Source organism: Equus przewalskii, chromosome 13 (genome assembly GCF_037783145.1).
Source record: "Equus przewalskii isolate Varuska chromosome 13, EquPr2, whole genome shotgun sequence".
In the NCBI taxonomy this organism is placed as follows: domain Eukaryota; kingdom Metazoa; phylum Chordata; class Mammalia; order Perissodactyla; family Equidae; genus Equus; species Equus przewalskii.
The window spans coordinates 425,812-450,700 of record NC_091843.1 but is presented as its reverse complement, the minus strand read 5'-3'; the positions used below and the strand labels follow the sequence as shown (position 1 = coordinate 450,700).

The 24,889-nt window shown below is 40.9% G+C and overlaps 1 protein-coding gene across 1 annotated transcript; it reads right to left on the bottom strand.

The window, feature by feature from the left end:
• Nucleotides 1–14,183: 14,183 nt before the first annotated feature.
• On the bottom strand, nt 14,184–15,125 carry LOC103542212 (olfactory receptor 2T27-like). Its single transcript, XM_008509148.2, has one exon. It carries the CDS (start codon nt 15,123–15,125, stop codon nt 14,184–14,186), a length of 942 nt encoding a protein of 313 aa, XP_008507370.2.
• Between the last annotated feature and the right edge of the window lie 9,764 nt (nt 15,126–24,889).

Below are 24,889 nucleotides of genomic sequence, written 5' to 3'. Positions count from 1 at the left end.
CTTAATACTAAACCCAGACAATCACAGTACAAAAAGGAAAACTGAAGACCAATATCCCTCATGAATATACATCCAAAAATTCTTAACATAATGTTCACAAACAGAATTCAGCAATATATAAAAAGACCATGATCAACTAAGGTATATTTGAAGGATGAAAGCCTGGTTCAGTATTTGAAAATCAACCAATGTATCCCACCATGTCAACAGGCTAAAGAAGAAAAATTATATGATCATATCAACTGGTGCAGAAAAAGCATTTGATAAAATTCAACACCCATTCATGATTTTCTGAAAGAACTCTCAGGAAAAAAATTAATCTCATCCTTTACCTCATACCACATAGAAAAATGAATTCCATATGGGTACTAAACCTAAATTTAAGAGACAAAACTATAAAATTTCTAGAAGAAAGCAAAAATTAAGTTTCTTTGACCTTTGATATAGCAGATTCTTAAATACAACACAACAAGCAGGAACTACAAACAGAAATGATCAATAGGTTGGACTTCATTAAATTAAAAACTTTCGCTCTTCAAAAGAAACTTATGAAAAATGAAAATGCAAACCAAAGACTGAGAGAATATATTTGCAAAAACATACATCTGGTGAAGGACTTGTATCTAGAATATACAAACAACTTTTATACATCAATAATTAGAAGACAAAGAACCCAAGTAAAAATAGAGGAGTGATATCAGCAACATGGAAGAGTGAGTTATTCTCTTTGTCTCTCCCACTTTTGAACTGCAACTCAATGGACATTCACTAGCCAACAGAGGAAGCCCACACAGCACAACGGGATGAATGAGAAATACACGTAGTGGTACACCTGAGGTGGATAGACTGGCCCTCTGGAAATTGGTGGAGATAGGTGAGCACTCCCTGCTCCACCCTGGTAGCCCTGTGCATGCACACAAGTGCTTTCCCACCTGGCAAAAGCACCCCAAAAGTGAGAACACGCACTGGGGCGACTGTACGAAGAGGTGGCAGCAGCCCTTAGCCCACTCGTGATCACTTTCCTGGTGTGAGTGGAAGCCCACCATGCCCCTATGACCCAAGGGAGTGGCCCTAGCTTGGTCCTGGAGAAGAAGCCTCACCCAACAAGCACAGCAGCCCAGCAGGACCACAAGCAGAGACCACAGCGATTTGCAGGCTGGGGCTGGCACATTCCAGGCCTGTGCAAGTGCCTATAGTGCCACTGGGCACCAAAAGTGGGGAAGTGTCCCAGAGTGACTGTAGGAGGAGGCAGCAGCAGCCCTTAGCCCTGCTAGCAGCTGCTTTCCCAGGAGCAAGAGGAAGCTCACCATGCCCTGTAGCCCAAAGGAGTGGCCCTAGCTCAGTCTGACAAGGAAGCCCAACCCACCAACCACATCCCACACAGGCACCTGAACACTCCCAAGGCCAGCACAATCACCCATAGTACCCCACAGCTTCTCACAGAGCGGGTAGGGCCAGAAGCTCTGCTTCTGCTTCCCCCTAGAGGTATCAGGTGGAATCTGCAACCTAATACTACCACAAATTCTCAGATAAAATATTAGTTCATCAAACACCATGAGAAACTGCAGCAACAATTCAGACTAGCAGGAAAATGACAATTCTCCAGAAACCAATCCTGTAGGCACAGAAATTTACAACCTAAATGACAGAGAATTCAAAATAGCTATCATAAAGAAATTCAACAATTTACAAGATAACACAGAAAATTCAATGAGCTCAGGAATAAAACAAAACTCTTTACCAAAGAGGTTGAAACTATAAAAAAAATCAGGCAGAAATTCTGGATATGAAAAACACAATGAAATAAAAAATAATCTAGAAGCCTTAAGGAACAGAGCTGATTTTATGGAGAAAAAAAATTAGTGATTTGGAGGATAAAATATAGAAATTCTACAGGTGGAGGAGACAATATTAAGATTTTTAAAAAATGAAGGGAATTCTTCAAGAAATATCTGACTCAATTAGGAAAGGCAACATTAGGATTATAGGTATTCAAGAGGGCAAAGAGAAGGAGAAAGGAGCAGAGAGCTTGTTCCAAGAAATAATAGCTGAGAATTCCCAAACCTGGGGAAGGACTCAGATTTACAAACACACAAAGCTAATAGAACACCTAATTACATCAATGCTAAAAGATATTCTCCAAGGCATATAATAGTAAAACTGGCAAAAGTCAATGAAAAAGAAAAAATATTAAGGGCAGAAAGGCAGAAAAGAATAGTCTACAAAGGAAACCCTATGAGGAAAGTCTTTTCAACAAATGGTGCTGGGAAAACTGGAAAGCCACATGTAAAAGAATGAAAATTGACCATTCTTTTTCACCGTTCACCAAAATAAACTCAAAATGGATCAAAGACCTAAAGGTGAGACCTGAAACCATAAGGCTTCTGGAAGAAAACGTAGGCAGTACACTCTTTGACATCAGTATTAAAAGGATCTTTTCGGACACCATGCCTTCTCAGAGAAGGGAAACAAGAGAAAGAATAAACAAATGGGACTTCATCAGATTAAAGAGCTTCTTCAAGGCAAATGAAAACAGGATTGAAACAAAAAAACAACCCACTAACTGGGAAAAAATATTTGCAAGTCATATATCTGACAAAGGCTTAATATCCATAATATATAAAGAACTCTTGCAACTCAACAGCAAAACATCAAACAACCCAATCAAAAAATGGGCTGGAGACATGAACAGACATTTCTCCAAAGAAGATATACTGATGGACAATAGGCACATGTAAAGATGCTCATCATCGCTGATCATCAGGGAAATGCAAATCAAAACTACACTAAGATATCACCTTACACCCGTTAGAATGACAAAAATATCTAAAACAAATAGCAACAAATGTTGGAGAGGTTGTGGAGAAAAAGGAACCCTCATACACTGCTGGTGGGAATGCAAACTGGTGCAGCCACTATGGAAAACAGTATGGAGATTCCTCAAAAAATTAAAAATAGAACTACCATACGATCCAGCTATCCCACTACTGGGTATTTATCCAAAGAGCTTGAAGTCAGCAATCCCAAAAGTCCTATGCACCCCAATGTTTATTGCAGCACTGTTTACAATAGCCAAGACGTGGAAGCAACCTAAGTGTCCAGCAACAGACGAATGGATAAAGAAGATGTGGTACATATATACAATGGAATACTACTCAGCTGCAAAACAGAACAAAATCATTCCATTTGCAATAACATGGATGGACCTTGAGAGAATTATGTTAAGTGAAATAAGCCAGTGAGAGAAAGATAATCTGTGTATGACTCCACTCATATGAGGAATTTAAAATTATGGACTAAGAACAGTTTAGTGGATACCAGGGGAAAGGTGGGGTGGGGGGTGGGCACAAAGGGTGAAGTGGTGCACCTACAACATGACTGACAAACATTAATGTACAATTGAAATTTCACAAGATTGTAACCTATCAATAACTCAATAAAAAAAAAAAGGAAACCCTATGAGGCTTTCAGCAGATTTCTCAGCAGAAACTCTACAGGCTATGAGAGAGTGGAATGATATATTCAAAATACTGAAAGATAAAAACTTTCAGCCAAGAATACTTTATCCAGCAAAACTTTCCTTCAGATACAATGAAGAAATAAAATCTTTCTGCACAAACAAAAGCTCAGGGAGTTCATCACTACTAGATCTCACCTACAAGAGATAATTAAAGACACCCTCATACTGGAAACAAAAAAGCAAAGGTCTATAAAGCTTTGAGCAAGGAGATAAATAGACAAACATAATCAGAAAACTTCAGGTCTCTACCAGATCAGGGAGACAAATACTCAATCACAACTTAAAAGAGAGAGGGAAAGAAAGCATCAAAAGTAATGATAAACACTTCAATTTAGTCACAAATACACAACATTACAAACAGAACAATTTATAACAGCAAGAACAGAAGGGGAGAGGAAAGGGATGGAAACTGGTTAGGTTAATGGAGATAAGAGACTATGAGAAAATGGACTATTTCATCTATGAGATCTTTTATACAAACCTCATGGTGACCACTAAGAAAATCAGAGCAAAGCCACAATCCACAAAAAGAGAGAAAACCACCGCAATGAAATGGCAGTCAGAAATACAAAGGAAGAGAAACAATGGAAACATAGAACAACCAGAAAACAAGCGACAAAATGGCAGTATTAAGCCCTCATTTATTAATAATAACATAAATGGGTTGAATTCTCCAGTCAAAAGACACAGAGTAGCTGGATGATTCAAAAACAAGACCCAACAAGATGCTGCCTCCAGGAAACACATCTCAGCTCTAAAGACAAACACAGGATCAGAGTGAAGGGATGGAAGATGATACTCTAAGCTAATGGCAAACAAAAGAAAGCAGGTGTTGACATACTTATATCAAGCAAAGCAGATTTCAAGTTTAAAAAGACAATGAGAGACAAAGAGGGGCAGTATATAATGATTAAAGGGGTGTTCCACCAAGACCACATAACACATTAATGTATATGCATCTAACACAGGGGCTCAAAGTACATAAAACAACTATTAATAGACCTAAAGGGAGAAATTAACAGCAACACAATAATAGTAGGAGATCTCAACACTGCATTCACATCAATGGACAGACAATCCAGATAAAAAGTCAACCAGAAAAGAGGAGATTTAAATGAAACACTTGATCAGATGGACTTAGATATATATAGAACATCCCATGCCAAAACAACATAATACACGTTCTTCTCAAGTGCTCATGGAGCATTCTCAAAGACAGACCATATGTTGGGAAATAAGGTAAGCCTCAATAAATTTAAGAAGATTGAAATCATATCAACCATCTTTTCCAACCACAACACTGTGAAACTAGAAGTCAACTACAAGAAAAAAGCTGAGAAATTGTCAAATATGTGGAGACTGAACAACATGCTACTGAACAACTAATGGATCAATGAGGAAATTAAAGGAGAAATGAAAAAATATCTGAAGAGAAATGAAATTGAAAATATATCATGCCAACTCATATGAGATGCAGCAGAAGCAGTCCTAACAGGCAAATTCTTAGCAATACAGGCCCACCTTAATGAACAAGAAAAATCAACATAGTACTGGAGGTTTTGGACCAGAGCAATTGGGCAAGAAAAAGAAATAAAATGAATCCAAATTGGAAATTAAGAAATGAAACTCTGGCTGTTTGCTGATGACAAGATTCTATATATAGAAAACCCTAAAGAATCCATCAGAAAACTAGTAGAAATAATCGACAACTACAGCAAAGTTGCAGGGTGCAAAATCAATTTTAAAAACTCATTTGTCTTTCTATACACTAACAAGGAACTAGCAGAAAGAGAAGTCAAGAATATAATCCTATTTACAATAACAACAAAAAGAATAAAAGTATCCAGGAATAAACTTAACCAAAGAGGTGAAAGACCTGCACACTGAAAACTATAAGACATTATTGAAAGAAATTGAAGAGGACATAAAGAAATGGAAAGATATTCCATGCTCATGGATCAGAAAGATAAACATAGTTAAAATGTCCACACTACCTAAAGCAATCTATAGATTTAATGCAATCCCAATCAGAATCCCAATGACATCTTCACAGAAATAGAACAAAGAATCCTAAAATTGATATGAAACAACAAAAGACCCTGAATAGCCAAAGCAATCCTGAGAAAAAAGAACAAAGCTGGAGGCATCACAATTCTTGACTTCAAAATGTACTACAAAGCTATAGTAATCAAAACAGCATGGTACTGGCACAAAAGCAGACGTGTGGAAAATGGGACAGAATTGAAAGCTCAGAAATAAAACCACACATCTATAGACAGCTAATCTTCAACAAGGGAGCCAAGAACATACAATGGAGAAAGAAAATGGTGTTGGGAAAACTGAACAGTCACATGAAAAGAATGAAAGTAGACCATTATCTTGCACTATACACAAAAAATAACTCAAAATGGATTAAAGACTTGAATGTAAGACCTGAAACCATAAAACTCCTAGAAGAAAATACAGGCAGTACATTATTTGACATTGGTCTTAGCAGCATCTTTTCAAATACCATGTCTACTTGGGTAAGGGAAACAAAAGAAAAAGTTAACAAATGGGACTACATCAGACTAAAAACCTTCTGTAAAGCAAAGGAAACCATGAATAAAACAAAAAGACAGCCCACGAACTAGGAGAAAATATTTGCAGTTCATATATCCGACAAGCAGTTGATCTCCAAAATATATAAAGAACTCACACAACTCAACAACAAAAAGACAAACAACCTGATCAAAAAATGGGAAGAGAATATGAACAGACATTTTTCCAAAGAAGATATACAGATGGCCAACAGACACATGAGTCAATGTTCAACATCACTAATTATTAGAGAAATGTAAATCAAAACTATAATGAGATATCATCTTACACCACTCAGAATGGCTATAATTACCAAGACAAAAAACAACAAATGTTGGAGAGGGTGTGGAGAAAAGGGAACCCTCATACACTGCTGGTGGGAATGCAAACTGGTGCAGCCACTATGGAAAACAGTATGGAGATTCCTCAAAAAATTAAAAGTAGAAATACCATATGACTCAGCCATCCCACTACTGCGTATTTATCCAAAGAACTTGAAATCAATGATCCAAAGAGATTTGTGCACCCTTATGTTCATTGCAGCATTATTCACAATACCCAAGATACGGAAGCAAACCAAGTGCCCCTCTATAGAGGAATGGATAAAGAAGATGTGGTATATATGTATAATGGAATACTACTGAGCCATAAAAAAGACAAAATAGTCCCATTTGCAACAACATGGATGGACTTTGAGGGTATGATGTAAGTGAAATAAGCCAGACAGAGAAAGACAAATACTGCATGATTTCACTGATACATGGAAGATAACAAATACAAGGATAAAGAGAACAGATTAGTGGTTAACAGAGGGGAAGGGGGTTGGGGAGTGGCAAAAGGGGCACATATGTATGGTGATGGACAAAAGTTAGACTACTGGGGGTGAGTACGATGAAGTGTACTCAGAAATTGATAAATAATAAAATACACTTGAAATTACACAATGTTATAAATCACTATGATCTCAATAAAATAACCGGAAAAAAAAAGAATTGTTGCCTATCTAGAATAAAGTTATACTTGCATTAAAAAAACAGACAAAATATTTGAACAGACACTTCTTCAAAGAAGATATATGGATGTAAAGTAAGCATATGAAAACATGTTCAACATCATTAGTCATTAAGAAATGCAATTTTAAACAACAATGAGATGATACTACACACTTAGCATGGGTAATACCAAAAAGACTGGCCATGCCACATGTTGAAGAGGATGCGAGTCAGCTAAAAATCTCACTCATTGCTGATTGAAATGTAATATGGTAAAACCACTTTGGAAAATAGTTTTGCAGTTTCTTAAGAAGTTAAACAAACACCTACCATCTGACTCAGACATTCAGCTCCTAGGTATTTACCTTAGGAAACAAAAGTATATATTCTACCTTGTACACAAATGTTCATAGAAGCTTTATTTCTAATAGCCCCAGACTGGAAACAGCTCAAATGTCCACTAACATTTGGTGACTGGATAAACAAATTGTGGTGTATCCATATGTGGTATACTACACAGCAACAAATGGAATGAACTATTGGTACATACACCCTCATGGCCAGATGTCAATATTTATGCAAGAAGCCAGATGACTCCTCCCAAGAAAAAGAGTTCCTATTGTATGATTGTATTTATATAAAGCTCTAGAAAATGCAAACAAATTTATAATGACAGAAAGCAGATGACTGGTTACCTATGGTTGTTGGGGGATAGACAAGGGGAAGGCGAGAAGAATTACCAAGGGCATGAGAAAACTAGGGCATGATGGATATGTTCATTATCTTGATTGTTGTTTTCCATTGTCTTGAAGGTTTTGCAAATATACGCTTATGTTAAACCATCAAATTGTACACTTTAAAGATGTGCAGTTTATTTCATGTCAATTATATCTCAATACAGCTTTAAAAGAAAAGAAGATATCCAGAGGGCTGACTGGCATATGAAAATGTGCACTACAGCATTAGAAAACAGGTTCAGAAGAATGCAATTTAAACCATGATGAAATACTACTACACACTCAATACAACAGCTAAAATTTAAAAGGCTAAATTATATCAACTGTTTGCAAGAATACGGAGCAAGTGCAACTCTCGTTTATTAGTGGCGGGAATGTGAAACAGTGAAACCACTGTGGAAAAAAGTTTGGCATTTTCTAATACAAACACATGCTAAGACCCAGTAATTCCATTCCCAGTTATATATCAAAGAGTATTGAATGTATGTGCTCCCAAAAGTCATATGCAAGAATGATGCTAGCAGCCTTCGTCATAGTGGCTAAAAACTGTAAACATTCCAACATCCAGTAACAAGGAAATGAATAAAGAAGTTTTGGTATAACACACAGTGGGATATTGTTCAACAGCAAGAAGGAATCACACAACAGCATGGATAAATCTCAAAAACATGCTGGTGAAAGAAACCAGAACAAAACGGTATATACCGCATAACTCCAGTTACAGGTAGTTGAAGAATAGGCAAAATTTAGTTATGACAACAGCAGTGGTGACAACATATGTGGCAGGTTGGAGCAGATGATGCCAGGGTTGTGCTACTCACCTTGTGTTCACTCCTATTTCCAATGACACAGTGGGTGCCCTGGGGTTGGGGTGGGGGGTTGCCTGGAAATAGGAAGGAGGTGATGGTGATGTTCTTTATCTTCATTTGGGTGTGGTCACGTGGATGTATGCATTTATTTAAAACTTATTTTAACAAAATACTTGTTAAAGGTTTACAGCTTAAGATATGTTCGTTTTATGTGTAAATTATACCTCATTAAAAATTTTAAAAATGGGTTCCAGAATGAGTTAAATTTGGTAAAGAGAAATGCAAAAAAAAGAACATTAATCACATTAGAATTCCTAGGTTTGAATGAAGGGAAGGGACCCAGTTTAGCAGAGGGAAAGGGAGAGGTCTTTTCGGGTAAGGAGAGTTATTCCTGCAGATGTTGGAAAGCTCCCTAAGGATGGAGAGGCACCAGCTACCTGCAGGAAGCCAGAGACGGTGAAGGACAGAACAAGAGTCATTCTGTCTGTGATTCAGAATCACAGCAAACGTTTCTCACAGCTTCATCTTCAACACTGATACACCCAGCCCTGCTGACTTCTCATCCCTGGAAGTAGGAACCTGGAATCCGCATTATTGATGACTACCTGACAGGTGGTTATTTTGCCCTGGAAAAGTTTGAGAAGCACTGAGCTGGGGAAGGGATGATGCTGTCTATTATCTCAATTAGAGGGTCCCCATGGCTGTCTCACAATTCTTATCTATGTCTTGTGAGACAGCAACATGAGGAAAGAGCTCAAGACTCCTGCTCAAGAAGAATCACGCTGATGTGCTGTGCCCTGCACTTTGCCCACTTTCCTTAGGAAATGAGTAAACAGCTTCTTGACTACCTCTCCTTGCTCTGAAGTCTCAAGTTGCCATAGACGATACCAGGGTTGTGCTGCCATGTTCTGTTCATTCCTACTTCCATTGGATGAGATCCGGCTAAAAAGGGATTGTCTCATTCAACATCAAGTTCATCTGATGAATCAATTCATAGCTGAATCTAAAAAAGACAGTGGTGACGAATGCCGGTCTCGCCTGCAGTGGGGTCCTGACGCCTGCAGCCTTATCCTGTTGTTTGGGGAACTTGACAGGGACCTATCAAAGATGAGGTTGGCCTCTGGGAGTCAAGGTATGAAATGCCAGAATTCATCAGTCTTCTCCTTCCTCCTCAACCTCATTATCACTTGTATATCCTAGGAAAGTGCCCAGATTCATGTACAATATGCTTCTTTCCAAACTTTTCTCTCTCCCTTGACTGTGAAAAAGGCCTCCTTCTTTTCAAAATTAATTTAAAATTTTTCATTTTCAGTTTTTCTCTTCTTTCTACATTTTTCTCCCAATTCTTTTCATATAATCTACTAGGTTATTGAGATCAATAGAAAATAAGAGAGTCCTATGCATCCCAACCATCACCATTTGTCTTAGGTTGGCCTACCTTGGACTAGGATTCAAGTCATGTAATGTATTTTGGAGGTGATCCCAGAAGGCACCTGGAGACGTTAGACAGAAAGGAATGAGGACAATCCAGGGTTACCACTCTGGACAGCTGAGGCCCAATCCTGTGAGGACCTCAGAGAGGGTGCACAGCATGTCTGCAAGGTGTTCACAGACCCAAAACCAGGGGCAAGGAAGCTGGGACATTTCTCCACCAACTGTCAGGTGGATGAGTTGAAGGCTGCTCTCAGGGGCCTCAACTCCCCAGCACCCCTGGCCCTTCCTGCGGGCAGCTGAACCCACACTCAGTCAGAGAAAGCACTCAGGCACGGAGGCACGGGTGTTTGCAGTAAGAGCTGATGTTGTGCAGTGGAACAGTGAAGGCCCAGAGCCCACGGGTGGGCCATCAGGAGCATCTCCTATGACTCTCAACTTACATCAGCACTTTTGTCTTCTTCCTGATCATGCCACAAGTTGCTATTGTTATTTGAGGATTTAGTTTTATGCTTTCTTTAAACACAAAAAATTAGTTGTTGAGTTTTTAAAAATCAGTAACTAATTACACTTTCAGATATATTTTAGCAATAACTGAGCTCCCTCTAGTATCTTGTAACCTTCCCTCAGTGTTCCACTTCCTTCTCGCTGAAAAACATCATTCAATAGCTGTTTCAGTGGGAGTCTGTGGGCAGTAAACACCCCCTCTGTTTTTATTAGCCTGAAAATGTCCATTTTTTTTCTTTTTTAAATGACAACGTGATGAAATGCAACTTCCAGGTAAATGTTTTCCCTGTAGCTCTCTGTAGCTACCGCTCCACTATCTTTTGCTCTTGACTGTCATGATGAGGAATGTGAGGAAGCTGACTGTCAATCACTTACTATTGACCCTTCTGTCTTTTTCTGGTTGCATTTAGGATTCTTTCTTTAATCTTGAGGTCTGCAGTCTCACTACAGTATATCTGAGAGGGTTTCTCTTTGTTGATCTTGCTCACAATTCAGAGAGCATTTCATCATGAGAACTCAGGTCTTTCTGCAATACTCAGCAATTTCCTCTTCAAATGTCACTTCTCCAACATTCATTCCCCCCATTGCCTTCTTCTAGAACTCATCTTAGGTTAATTTGAAACCTCTCAGTCTATATTCTGGGTTTCTGAACGGATTCTTCAAATGTTGATAATCTGTGCTTCTTTATGCTTAATTCTGAGTGAGTGCCTTGGTACCAGCTTTCAGTTAACCAGTTTTCTCTTCACCTACCTCCAATCTATGTCACTTTTAAATTTTGATGCACTATTTTTATCCCACATAATTTTCATTGGTTATTTTTCACAGTCACCATTCCTGGTTAATTCTGACTATTTTTGCTTTACTATTTGGTATTCTACTTTGGTGAAAGTTACAGCTTCACTTGCCTCTTCATACACGTTCAAAATACTATCTTAAATTCTTTGTCTAATTCTTCTACACTAGTACGAATTTCGTCTTGAGTGAATTATAGTGTTGACTTGGGTTATGTTTTAGTTACTTGTTTGTTTGTTTTCAGGCTCCTTTTGAAGGGGAGATTTGGATTTCTCATTCTATTATTATCATTTTTTGTTTCTCTTGTGCATGTCCCTGTGCAAAAACGTGTGCCCACCTCCATGCTCTGCTCTGGTTGGTGATTGCTTCTTTCCAGGTTTCTGGGCACCAAATCTTGAAGCAGTTTTAGAGTGAGAATTCACTGTGGCTGCCCACTTGATGTCGACACTGTGGCAGAGCTAAGTGGCTGGGCACTGGGCTCCATGAGCCTCCCCAGCCCTGCAGCTCACCAGAACCAGGGCCCCAGGGGCACTTGGCAGTAGGTCTTTCAATTTCTTTTCGGGTTAGGATATGGAGGCCTTCCTCAGCCTCTGGCTCCCGTTCCTCATCTTTCAGCGACTCTTGTAGGGACCTTCACCCTGCATGACTGAACTGTTGCCCCCCTGGGAGTTTCAAAGCCTGTAGTTTCAGCCCTGCTCACCATTTGGCATTTCTCTATTGTTTCTATTCCACAGATTTTCTTATCTTGTATTTGAAAGCAGTTGCATCTTCTTTGTTTTCTCTTTTTATATTTTATCCATTATTGCTAAATGTTTTGAGTAGAGAGGTTTATGATGCATGAATGTACTGCACCATCTTGATTCAGAATTCAGATGTCCTCATCTGTAAAAAATCATCCCTCAACTCCCCCAGCCCCACCATGGGCATTTCTACCCTCCCCTTTCTACCAGGGTCAAACAATGAGACTAGATGCCTCTACTCCCCAGGAATCCTCCCTGATTCCCTTTATCCCCACTCCATGCCACCAACCCTAGGCCCATCACAGAGTTGGGCTGTGGCCTGGAGAGATTCAAGATGATAGGAGAGGCAAAGGGAAGAGACTTAGCCCAACTCTCACACCATGTCACAGAAGCCACGACAGGAGGAACTCTTCTGGTGTAAAGGCTGATGAATATCTAAACAAGTTCACAATTAAATACAGTTTTCCATGAGAAACACAAATCTTAATTGTCACATTCTTGCAAAAGCACCACTCAGGATAAATCAAGAGTGATTTCTCTTCTGCTTGGGATGTGATAACTTTAGTGAGGTGTTTAAAGGGAGTAAAACTTTCTGATTAACTAGGACATTATCATCCCAGATGCAACATCAGATGAGGAAAAGGACATGAGCGATATGCAAACATATGCAAGCCCATTTGGACAATGGCTCATGCAAGAATCTCCATGATTTTCAAGTGCAGGCTGAACCTGAAACTATGCTTCGTGTAGCGTTAGCTAGTCTGAATCACAGTCTTCTCCAAGCTCTAGAAATCGACTCCAGGCATGCTTAGGGTTCCTGTTGCCAAGACTCACCTCTGTGTTACATGTTCCCATATGTCCTAGTCCTGGCCTTAGAAGCACCAGTAAACACTCTAAAAGGAAACTAGGAGGATGTAAGTAATGTCTATAAGTTAGATATGAAGTTTATTTCCATAACATTTGCTTCTCTTGAACACGGGCTATTCAGATTATCATCACACTTCAAGTCTTTTGATTTAAATCAAGTCTTGAGAATGAATGATTCTATCAAAGTTTTATCTTGTTATTTTGTGATCTCCTTTCTTCAGTGGAAATATACGGAAGGCAGGAGGAGTAAAAAGGTTTCTGCTAGGTTCCACCTAACTCTTCCCATATGTCTCTTTCTCTTCTGAAGAACCTACTCACACCCTCACTCCTGCGAGGTTGCACCAGTGCTCAAGAACAACACTCCTTCAACTGTGAGAACACCCTTCCGCTCAGCTTACATCACTTCTCAGTACTTCCCACTCTGGTCAGAGTTGAGATGTAGGACAGAACAAACCTCAGAGAAGCAGAAAGTTCTCAGAACTCAAAGCTCTTGGGGCAGAGAACTCCAAGAAGGGGTTTCTGAGGGCTGTCCCCAGGGTCAGGATGGAGATGGAGATCTGAGAGGCATCTTAGATGACACCATGGAGAGATTGAGCACGTGTAAAAGCCTTTCTTCTGTCTGGCATCCTGCTGTGCACATCTCCGTCTCCTCCCCTTTGCCTTTCCCAGTGCTTCCTGCCACACTTCCTTGCACTGTGCTTCCTTGCACTGAAGCAAGTTAAGCAAGCAAAATGGGATGCCTGTGATGTCGAAGATGATCCTATAGGGAGCTCTGGAGCTGAGATGGCCCTTCAGGGTCAAACTGAGGCAATGAGGCCATGCTTTTATACTTTTCTTTGACCAGTAATGGGATTTAAGCAGCCCCGCAAGGAGAAACATGACCTTGGACAAGATACCTCTCCTTAGCCATGGGCAATTCCTAGAGAGGGACATAGCTGAGAGCTAGCACCTCCTGACTCTGTGGGATATAGGCTCTGTATCTTCTGGTCTTTTGAACCCTATAGGCCTAGCCATCCTTCCACATTGCAAACACTCAGCATGGACATGCGAGATTGAATTGATGTGTTAATCTGATTAACTCTGGTTAGAGAATGACCTTATTTTCAGTAGGTCTATTTGTTTCTCTTCCAATCAAACTATGGTTGCCTAGTCCAGGTTCCTGGGCCCCAGAACCCACATCTGCAGGTGCCAGTGACAACCTAGCCCTTCTACCCACCATAGGAACACCTACCGAGGAGTTTCCTGAGTGCCCCAGTCACTTCCTTGTTCCTCAAGCTGTAGATGAGTGGGTTGAGCATAGGGGTGATCATGGTATAGAAGGCAGAGACCACTTTGTCCTGCTTGGAGGAGTGGTAGGCCTGGGGCTGCATGTAGGTGATTATGGCAGCCCCATAGAAGAGGGAGACCACCACCATGTGGGAAGAGCAGGTAGCAAAGGCCTTCTGACGACCTTCAGCAGAACTCATGCGGAGCACAACCATCAGGATCCTCAGGTAGGAAGCAGAGATGACAGAAAAGGGCAGGAGCAGCATGAGGATGCAGCAGACATAGATCATGGTCTCATAGATGGAGGTGTCGGCACAGGCCAGCTTGAGCACGGCGGGAACCTCACAGAAGAAGTGGTCAATCTCCTGGGAGCCACAGAAGGGGAAGCGGAGGGTGAAGATGGCCTGGATGAGCCCATCTACCAAGCCAAAGAGCCAGGACCCAGATACCATGAGCCAGCAGACGCGGCGGCTCATGACCATTGAGTACCTCAGTGGTTTGCTGATGGCCACATAGCGGTCATAGGCCATGAAGGCCAGCAGGAAGCACTCATCCCCCAGGAGGGTGAGGAAGAAGAGAATCTGGAGCCCACAGCCTGTGAAGGAGATGGAGCCATGGCCCACAAGGAAGTCAACAGCCATCCGTGGCACAATAGTGGAGATGAGCATGAGGTCCATGAGTGACAGCCAGCTGAGGAAGAAGTACATGGGGCTGTGTAGGCGAGAGTTGACATTGATGAGGAGGATCATGAGCCCGTTGCCAGAGAGGGCCACCAGAAATATGATCACGATGACGGAAAAGAGGAAGAGGTGGAGCGGTGAGTGGGTGAAGAGGCCTAAGAGGATGAACTGGGAGATGAGAGTCTGGTTTCCCACCCAGGCCATTGATCCTGCAGATGGAGTGCTGGAGGGAGGGCTGGGATCTGGAAGCAGAAGGCTTAAGTTTAGGGACACAATACTGAGAGCATTACAACTTTGCCCAATGTGTTGCCCTCTTTAAATGGTACGTGGTTTAGAATAATAGACAAGCCCTCATTAAGAAAAAGGATCTCTAACAAAGATGGAGGTTGTTGTTGTTTTAACTTCTAGGACTTTCTGCACATAGATGAGAAGCAAATTTTAAGCTATTTCTTGCTAAAGTGAGCTCTGCTTCTGCCTCTGCTGGGAACTGGTCTCTTCTCTGGCCCACAAAGCTCTAGGCAAGCCTCACCCAAGGATTTGATTTTTCAGAAAAAAGTATTAAAGCGGCAAAGACATTTACCAGCTGTGTGAATGGGACACTTACATAACCTTTCTGAACCTAGTTTCCTTATCTTAAATTGAGATAACAATACTATCTTATAGGGTGATCGTAAAGATTGAAGGTGATAACAAGCAATGCTTAGTAGTTTAGAAGTGATGACAGCTGACGTGACTTGAGCATTTCTCATGTGCCAGCTACCCAAGGAGCACTCTGCCACATCCTCGCATTTAATCCTCATAACTGCCCTGAAGATTGGTCGTTATCCTCATTTCACCAGCAGGGAAACTGAAACAGAGGGAATTTTATTAATTTTTTCTTTTCCAATATGAGAGCTTAAAGTATTTCCTAAGAAGTTTAGTAAATAAGAAACCAAAGGAAATCCAAGGGCCCAATACAAAGGAAACCTAAGTAAATTATGGCACAATCATATGATAAAAAATATGTAGTCAATGGGATATCTATGACATTTTAGTAGATACTGAGCAAAATATATATATATATCTACTGATACATTTCTAAAGCCTAGGAGAAAATATGCCAAGATATCAACAGTGTGATTCCTTCTAGATAGTGAGATTTAGGGTTATCTCTGCCAATTTCTTTGTATTTTACACATTTTCTATGAGGAACATGGAAATATAATTTAATTTTTAAGTCAAAGTTATACTATATATAGTATCAACATTCAAAAATCAGCAATATTCTCATACAATACCACTAACTAATTAGTAAAAGTAGTAAAAAAAAAATAAATGTATCTTATTCACAATTACAACAAAAACTGTATATTACCTAGGAAAGAACTCCTAATGCTAAAAATTATAAAGACGTTACTGAAGACACACAACAAGGCCTAAGAAAGGCTATGTGTATTCTTGGACAGATAGGCCTAACACTGTAAGGATGTAAGTTCTCCCCAAAATTAATCTATAAAATCCACACGATCCCAATTAAAATCCCAATGGGACACTTGCAGTTTGGAAATGGCAGTGTAGAGTTAGAATTCTCCGAGAAGTCTTCCAAAAGCAGTGAGAGATTGAGAGCAGAAGTACAGTCCATGCTGGATGAAGTTAGGGGACCTGGAAGCTGGACCCTCAAGATAAAACTGGGAGGGACACTGACAGCAGGAGAAACTGAGCAGGAGTGAATGAGAAAGTGGAAAAAGGGCACCTGTGAGCATAGGCCAAAGTACCCTCTCTAAGAAGAAGGGAAACCAAAGTTGCTAGTTTGTGCCAGTGGAAGCAAGGAAGCTCTTGGGACCCCTTACTTGAAAGAGCAGAGAAGGAACTGAACAATCACACCGACTAACCTCATTCTCGGGAAGAATTCTGTCTTGGAGGCAGGGAGAGAAGAGGGGATGCGCATTAAGAATAGCCCTGCAGGGGCCAGCCCCGTGGCCTAGTGGTTGAGTTCGCGCCCTCCGCTGCAGCAGCCCAGGGTTTCACTGGTTCTCATCCCGGCGCGGACAAGGCACCGCTCGTCAGGCCGCGTTGAGGCAGCATCCCACATGCCACAACTAGATCGATCTGCAGCTAAGATATACAACTATGTACCAGGGGGCATTTGGGGAGATAAAGCAGAAAGAAAAAAGAAAGAATAGCCCTGCAGCTCTCCGTCTCAGTAGCCGGAGAATAACTACAGGCTATCCTCAACACCCAGGTCCTGAGAACTATGGTGTACAAAGAACTCGACTTCTGGGTTAAAATGCCTGATTGAACATACTCGATGACTGTGCCCTCCAAAAATCCCACTAGAAAGGGAGTAACCGCAGGTCAAATGAGAACAGGAAAGAAGAAAACAACAAGGTTATTTGGAAGCTGGAACCAGATGCGTGGGTGGTAAGGGACTTGCAGACCTAGGAAGGCTGAGGAAGTGATTAAGCCAAGGTGGGGGCAAGACAGAAAATAGGGATAGCTTTAAAGTCCGCTGAGGAGCACAGATCCCTCCCTACTCCACACAGGTGGGCCCTGGCCCCTTACCCTGGCATAAAATGGGAGACTAATTCCCCAGGGAAGGTGAAGCTGAGAATCCCAGGCCCAGGGGAGGGTGCTGTGAATCAAGGAGATATGCAAAGAAAGCGGGGTGCCTGGCATGGTCTCCCACTGAGCTCCCGGCATTCAGATTTATTCCCTTCAGACAGGAAAACACATGAGCCTCTCCCTCAATCCAGGAATCTGACTGGCCCAGGAAACACCTAAAGATACTGATGTTGGAAGTTTAAAAAAAATGATAAATAAAAAGCCAGTCATTTCACCCAAAGTGAAGCCAAAATTGGCATGCCCCACCCACATGCCCAGAGCACCCAACTTGTTTCTTATTACCCACATTTTAATCTGAGCAAACAACTGAGGACAAGCAGACATCTGAAAAAAGTTTCCATCCTCAGAGAAGGGAAGGAAAATGCAGCATGAAGGAACAAAGCAAAATGGATGGAAAGAGAGTCTTCATAGAAACAAAAAGTTTAAAAATTTTTATAATCAACATTGGATGAGATAAGATATTATAAACATAAATAAGAATAAGATGCTATAGAAAAGGAGCATTCAGAAGATGGAGTTTTTTAAAAAATAAAAAACTAAGCAGGCCTACTTATGGGAATTCATCCTACAGATATATTTACACATATGTGAAATGGTACATAGACACGACGGTTTAGTGTAGATTTGTTCACAGTAGAAAAAAGATTGAAAACAGTAAATATCTATCAATAGAGGAAAGGTTGAATAAATAATGGAATAATATGCCAATAAGAAACAGAATGAGGCTGCTGTTAATATGTTGATATAGAATTCTCTCCAAATTATATTGTTCAGTGAAGAGGCATAGTATACAGCAGTGAATACAGTGTAATTATACACATAACATGTTATATTACATACTATATAATTACAAGCCATAATTATAAGTTACACATTATTATATAAATTATGCTAGTATTATAATCATATGCATATAATCATATGTTAATATATAATCATATATAATCATATAATTATACTATATCATATATGATATATCATATAATATTATGTAATATTACATTTTACATGTATTAGTATAAAAAAGAAATGTATATATATACACATACACTCGTATATCTATAAATAAAATCTCTGGAATGAAACATAAGAAACTAGTTACACTGCTTGCCTCAGAGGAATGAATCAGAAGAATCAGATTGCTGAGATCTAGGGTAGAAAAGAGAATCTTTATGGTATATGATTTTGTGGCTCGAGTTTTACTCTTTGTGAGACAAGAACTTACTTTAAATAAATATGTAACCATAACGTTGAAGTAGCCCAGTAGGATTTGTCACGGAAGTTGATAAAGTGAGAACTAACATGCGTGCACAGCATGTTGCGGGTGATAAATATTTGCTGAACAAATAGCCAAAACAGTTTTTGAGAAAGTAAAACAATGTCCAACAGATTAGAGTATAAAGTAAAACTGCCTCATCAGTCATCAAAATGTACGAAGTCTGGCACAGGTGAAAGAATAAGCAAATTGACCAACAAGACCAAGTAAGCCGAGAGTCAGAGCTGTATGTGCATAGAAACTTACAATCCAATTTAAATGATAAAAATTTAAATTTATGGGAAAAGCTATTCATAAATGATTTGGGACATTTATTCACCTGTTTTAAAAAATATTAGATCCTTACCTCATACCACTTACAAAAATAAATTTTTGGCAAATTAAAGAACCGAATGAAGAAACTTATAACATTATTAGAGGAACATATAGAAGAATGTGTCTATTGCCGTGGACTAGAAATGATCTCAATAAATAAGGCATAAGGAATGGACCAAATATATATTATATAGAATAATAAATATTTACAATATAATATATTATAAAATACATTCTAAAAAAGGATTCATATTCTTTCATATTCAAAATAAAGAATACCCGCAAATCAATAAGAAAAAAGATAAACAAAATGAGCAGTAATTCTCAGAAAATCTAAGTAAACATTTTAAGACTGTTTTATCACTAGTAACTAGAAAAATTCAACTTGACAGAGATACAACTTTTTACTCATCAAGTTGGTATGAAGTTTCGTGATATTAAGTGTGGCCAGGCAAAAATGTGAGAAACAAGTACACATAACTTGCTGAAGGACACAGAGTATGATAATAGTGTTTGCCTCTGGAAAGGGTTAGGATTGGGTGGCGATTATGGTCAAAGAGGGACTCTAGCTTGATCCGTAATTTTTTTTTTAAAAATTTTATTTTTTCCTTTTCCTCCCCAAAGCCCCCTGGTACATAGTTGTGTATTTTTAGTTGTGAGTCCCTCTAGTTGTGGCACATGGGATGCCGCCTCAGCATGGCTTGATGAGCAGTGCCATGTCCGCGCCCAGGATCCGAACCGGTGAAACGCTGGGCCTCCGAAGCAGAGTGGGCAAACTTAACTACTGGGCCACAGGGCCAGCCCCTGATCCATAATTTTTGACAACAAGAATGTGTTCATGTATTCTTTGAATTTAAATGAAGATTGTCATCAGCAGGTAACTGATGTATCTGGAAGACCTTTTCTCTTTAAGTTTGCTTTGTAGCATAACATCTTTAAATATACAAAAGAAGTAACAAAATAGTTTTGAAAAGTTTTAAAAGTATTAATTCATATTTTTCACGTGTTTTTTACAGAAAAAGTAACATTGGTCAGACACTATTCTCATTGTCACCTCTGGGGTGTTGTAAGGGACCTCTTTGTCGTCAAAGCTACCTGGCCCTACACACCACAGTCATAGCACATAGGAGCAGATCGAGACTCCCATCCTGGGGAATGATGGTGATCCTCATAAAGTGACAGCACAGAGTGTGAGTGAGGCACCAGAGAAAGAGATGAGGGATTAGAAAGGAGAAGAATGAGGAGAAACATTAACCATAGACCAAGAGAGGAAGGGAGAGATGAAGGAGTAATGGGAAATTTCAAGGAAAAGGAGATAAGATAAAGAGACGAGATAAAATGTAGAAAAACAAAGGAGGGAAATGTTAGAATACCAGAAATCTTTCCCCAGAAAAGATGGAAAGTCAGAAAACCAAGACCCAATGCAATAGGGAGCAGAGAACAGGGACATGGTGAGAAAGGGGAACGCAGATGCTAAGAGAGAAGGATCAGGGGATAGACAACACAGATGGGACAAGGGACAGGAAGAGAAGGGGCACTGGAGTGAAGTGGACAGCTGGGCAGAGAGACAGAGCACTCCCATTATAGTGCCGTCATGAGCCTTCTGACTTCCAGGACTCTGGGGGCTGTGAGAGTCCACACCTCCCACTCTCCCCACCCTGTGGGGAAGGGCAGTGGAGCAGGCTGCATTGCCTCCAACCCCTCTGGCTGTCTTGGGTAACCCTGCCCCTTTCAGGGTCTTCTCATAGTCACTTCCGGCGTCTCAGGCACCAGAGGCAGCTGCTTCCAATCTGGACAGAGACAGTGGTCATGTCCTGACCCTCCTCCGCTTCCTCCCCCACCATTGGAACATTCTATGCCCATGTTCAAGAGCCTTCTCCAGGTGACCAGTGGTCCACATAGGCTGCAAGGCCAAACTCAGCATTCCAGCCCTGTCCATTCAGTCCCAGCCTTCCTCTCCATTGCAATATGCCAAAGTCCACCCACGTCTCTACTGGCCAGACTCTGTGCTTGTACTCACACCATCCCATCTGCCTGGAATGCCTTCCTTAATCCTTCACTCAGTCAACAGATTTTTACTGAGCACCTACCATGTGCCAGGCACTGTGCTAGGTGCTGGGAATAGAGGGAACAAGAAGATGCAGTTCCCTCCTGGGAGCTGAAACTCCAAAAAGACCCTCTGCTCCCACTCTTGAAACAGCTCTGAGCCCCATTTCATCATCTATGCTGGCTGTGAGGATAAAATAGGATGATGTATGTAAAAGCCTTTACTCTAGTGCCTCACGTACAGTAAATTCCCAATACACAGTGGCAGCTATTATGATGTCTACAACCTCCATCACTTGTTATGCTCTAGACAAAGGCAGGAGGAATGTAAAAGAGGAAGAAAAATTTTTTAAAGTTTATTGCATTGGCAATCAGAATTTTCAAACTGAAAAGGAAGTTGGACACTATTTGTTCTGACTCTTAGGGATGCATCAACTGGTTTTCATAAATGCTTTTTAATCAATTGATCAAGCAAACTAATCTTTGCTAATGAAGGAGGCCCCACTCCAATGTAATATAAGCTCCTGCTACCAACTGGGATGGAAATTTCTCCCGACGAAGCCTTACCAGGTGGCTACAGCACTTAACAGTTTCATTTGGGCAACAGCAGGAGATAGTTTAGGGCAGCAAGGCCTTCCTGCGCCCCTCAGATCAGACTTGCCAGAGCTCTAGGCTGTGAACAAGAGACTCCTGCAGAGGAGAGGTGGGAATTCTCTCAGAGAGCCCTGCAGCAGAAAGGGGAGAAGTCAGACCCATGGGACAGCTTTCTCTGAGAGAAAGAAAACTGCAGGGTGGGAAGAGAAGGGAGCAAACACACCAAAGCATGTATTTCCAAATAAGAGCAGAGCCCTGACTGTCCTTCAAGAAGGAGAAGTAGAGGAGAGAATATCCAAACAGAAAAAAATACGTGGGGCCTAGAGGAGCAGCAAGCAGACACTTGTTTCCAAGAGAAGGAAATCTAGGCACATGCCGTGTGTGGGCAGGAAGGACTTTGCCGCTGTCTTTCAAAATCCAACAGACAGATACCATCAGGAACAGACAACTCTCCCAGGACCTTGAGGGGGCTGGTTTCAGTGGGTCTGACCATTGTCCCATCCTCCCCAGACTTAAAAAGACAAAATAGTGCCCACTCCTCCTAAAACCTGGGATGAGACCCTAAGGAAGTCACTTCCTGTTTCTGGGTCTCAGTCTCCCGAGCTGTAAAATGTCAGGTTGGATGAAACAATCCTCAGATCTTCTCTAGTTCTACCCACAAGAAAAGAATTAGGAGAAAAAACACCATATTTTAGAAACCAAATCTAACCACACGAGTTCTCTACCTCAAGAGAAATAGTAAACAGGAGAAGACAGGGATAGTTGCGGGGTGAGCAAAGATTTTAAGGATTTGATAACAGAGACAGGGAATACAGGACACAAAGAGGAAAAAACCTTACCTGAAACCATGTAATCAATGACACCAAGAAGGGCTGGAGAGTCAGAGGGCGCATCCCAAACTGGAGCCACGTGTCCTTGGTGAACAGACTCCACCTCGCGGGCAGGGCCGCTCTGATCAGGCAGTGGGGTCTGCAGTGGGGTCTCTCTCAGTGCAGGGAAGCCAGTGCACCTCCATCTCCTTGAAGGAAATGGGCCTGAAACGGGAGCAGGAAGGACCTCGGAAAGGTAGGGAAGAGAAAGAAAGGCTTGTGTGGTCAGAACTATTCTAGAATCGCCTCCTATCCTGTGAAAACAAGAGTTGACTGAGGTGCTTGGGGCATCCCCATCCACAAGCAGGAAGTGCCCAGTGCCTTCCACAAGGGCTGTGGGAAAGGTTTCAAGAACTGCATGAGGATAGGTTAAAATGGAAAGAAAATGTGTTCTGAAGGAAAAAGCAAAGAAAGACCTGGAAGAGAAAGCTTTATGTTAAAACCCTGGCAAAATCTTAGAGGTTTAGGAAAAGCCTTCCAGAAATGGTAATTATGGCACAGGGAGACCATATATCTGTCCTCAAAAAGGAAGGCAAGGTGGGGGTGGGCTGGCCCAGGAGGGGAGAGGCTTCTTGCTGGGAGCCAGCACAGGGCCTTTCTCCCATGGAAGAGACCCCTCGCTGGGCCAGGGCTAGTGCTCTTGGCTGACAGGTTTTATTCTCTGCCACTCCTCACCGCCACCCCCTGCTCTCCCCTCTGATAGGGAAGCAACTAGGGAAAGTTGCTTCTGTTTTCACAAATCCTTGGAGAGCCCTCCTCTGCCACACCTCTGTCCCCAGTCTCTGGTAATTAGACCTCCCAGGAAAGAAAGCCTCCTGCAAAGTTCTCTGCTCATCTCAGCTGCACCAACAAACAAACTCTCCCCTAGGGGGAATGAAGAGGGAAACTAAGGAAGGTTTCTTTGGGCCAATCTGAGAAGAATGGCTCTCCCTCCAATCCAAAACAGAAGGGGAAATGTTGGCTTTTGTGTTATGTTGTGGTCTGCCTTGGAAATGGGCACTAAATAATGTATGTAGGCAAAAGCTAACAGGGCACCTTCCAGAGTCTTCTAGACCATCACCCCCCTCTGCATTCTTCTGCCACCTCCCACTACCCGAGCTAAATGCAGAGGCTCCTATCCGAGATCACACGGACTTTTCTGACCTCAGAACTCAATTCAAACTGGAAATCAGTGCAGTCCCCAAGAGGTCAAGGATTCAACAAACACTCCACGCTGTGACCATCAGGTCATCTGTCCTTGACACTGACCATCTCTTGCCCACTCTCCTATCAGTTCTCACCTAGTTAAGTTACTCTCTAAGAAATTTACAAAAATAAATGTGGCATAGCACAGACACTCGGTCTTGAAGTCAGACAGAGCTGGGTGGGAATCTTGTTTAGACTTGACCTTGGGCAGGGACTAATCTGAACCCTAGGGTCCTCATCTGTAAAATAGAATAATGATGTTCACTAAAAAATATTTGTTGTGAGAATTAAATTGAATAGACAACCTAAAGTCATCTCCATGTTATAAGTTCTAAGAATTGTAGTTACTAGTGTCACTGACCTCCATTCTCTCTAAGACCAAAAGCAAAAGCAAAAATACAGACTTTACAAAAATAGTTTATAAAACTCACTAAACGAATAACTAAAGCCTATGGAGAGCAACTAAAACAAATGCCAATGAGGGGAAAGAATCTCATTTACAGAGTTACCACGTTATAATATTCAAAATGTCCAATTTTCAATGAAAAATTACAATGCACAAAAATATAAGAAAGTATGATCCATTTACAGGAGAAACGAATGGAAACCGTCTTTGAGAAAGTACAGACATTAGACTTACGAGACAAAGACTAGAAGTCAACTGACTTAAATATTCTCAAAGAGCAGAAAGAAAACACAGACAAAGAGCTACAGGAAACTAGAAGAACAATGTATGAATAAATAGAGAATATCAATAAATAGATAAAATTATAAAAAGGAACCAAACAGAAATTCTGGAGCTGAAAAGTACGATAACTGAAATGATAAACTCACTAGAGGGTTTCAAGAGCAGATATAAGAAGGCAGAGGGAAAAAATCTGCAAACTTGATGATAGATCAATTCAGATTATCAGTTCTAAGGAGCAGAAAGAAAAAAGAGTGAAAAATAATAAACAGAGCCTAGGAGACCTGTGGGATATCATCAAGCACAGCAACATAGGCTTTTGGAAATCCAAGAAAGAGAGGAGAAAAAGGTACAGTAATATTATTTAAAGAAATAATTGTTGAAAGCTGTTCAATTT

What these genes read in the sequence shown, in the direction of transcription:
- LOC103542212 (XM_008509148.2), bottom strand. Translation starts at nt 15,125, where the DNA reads ATGGCCTGGGTGGGAAACCAGACTCTCATCTCCCAGTTCATCCTCTTA.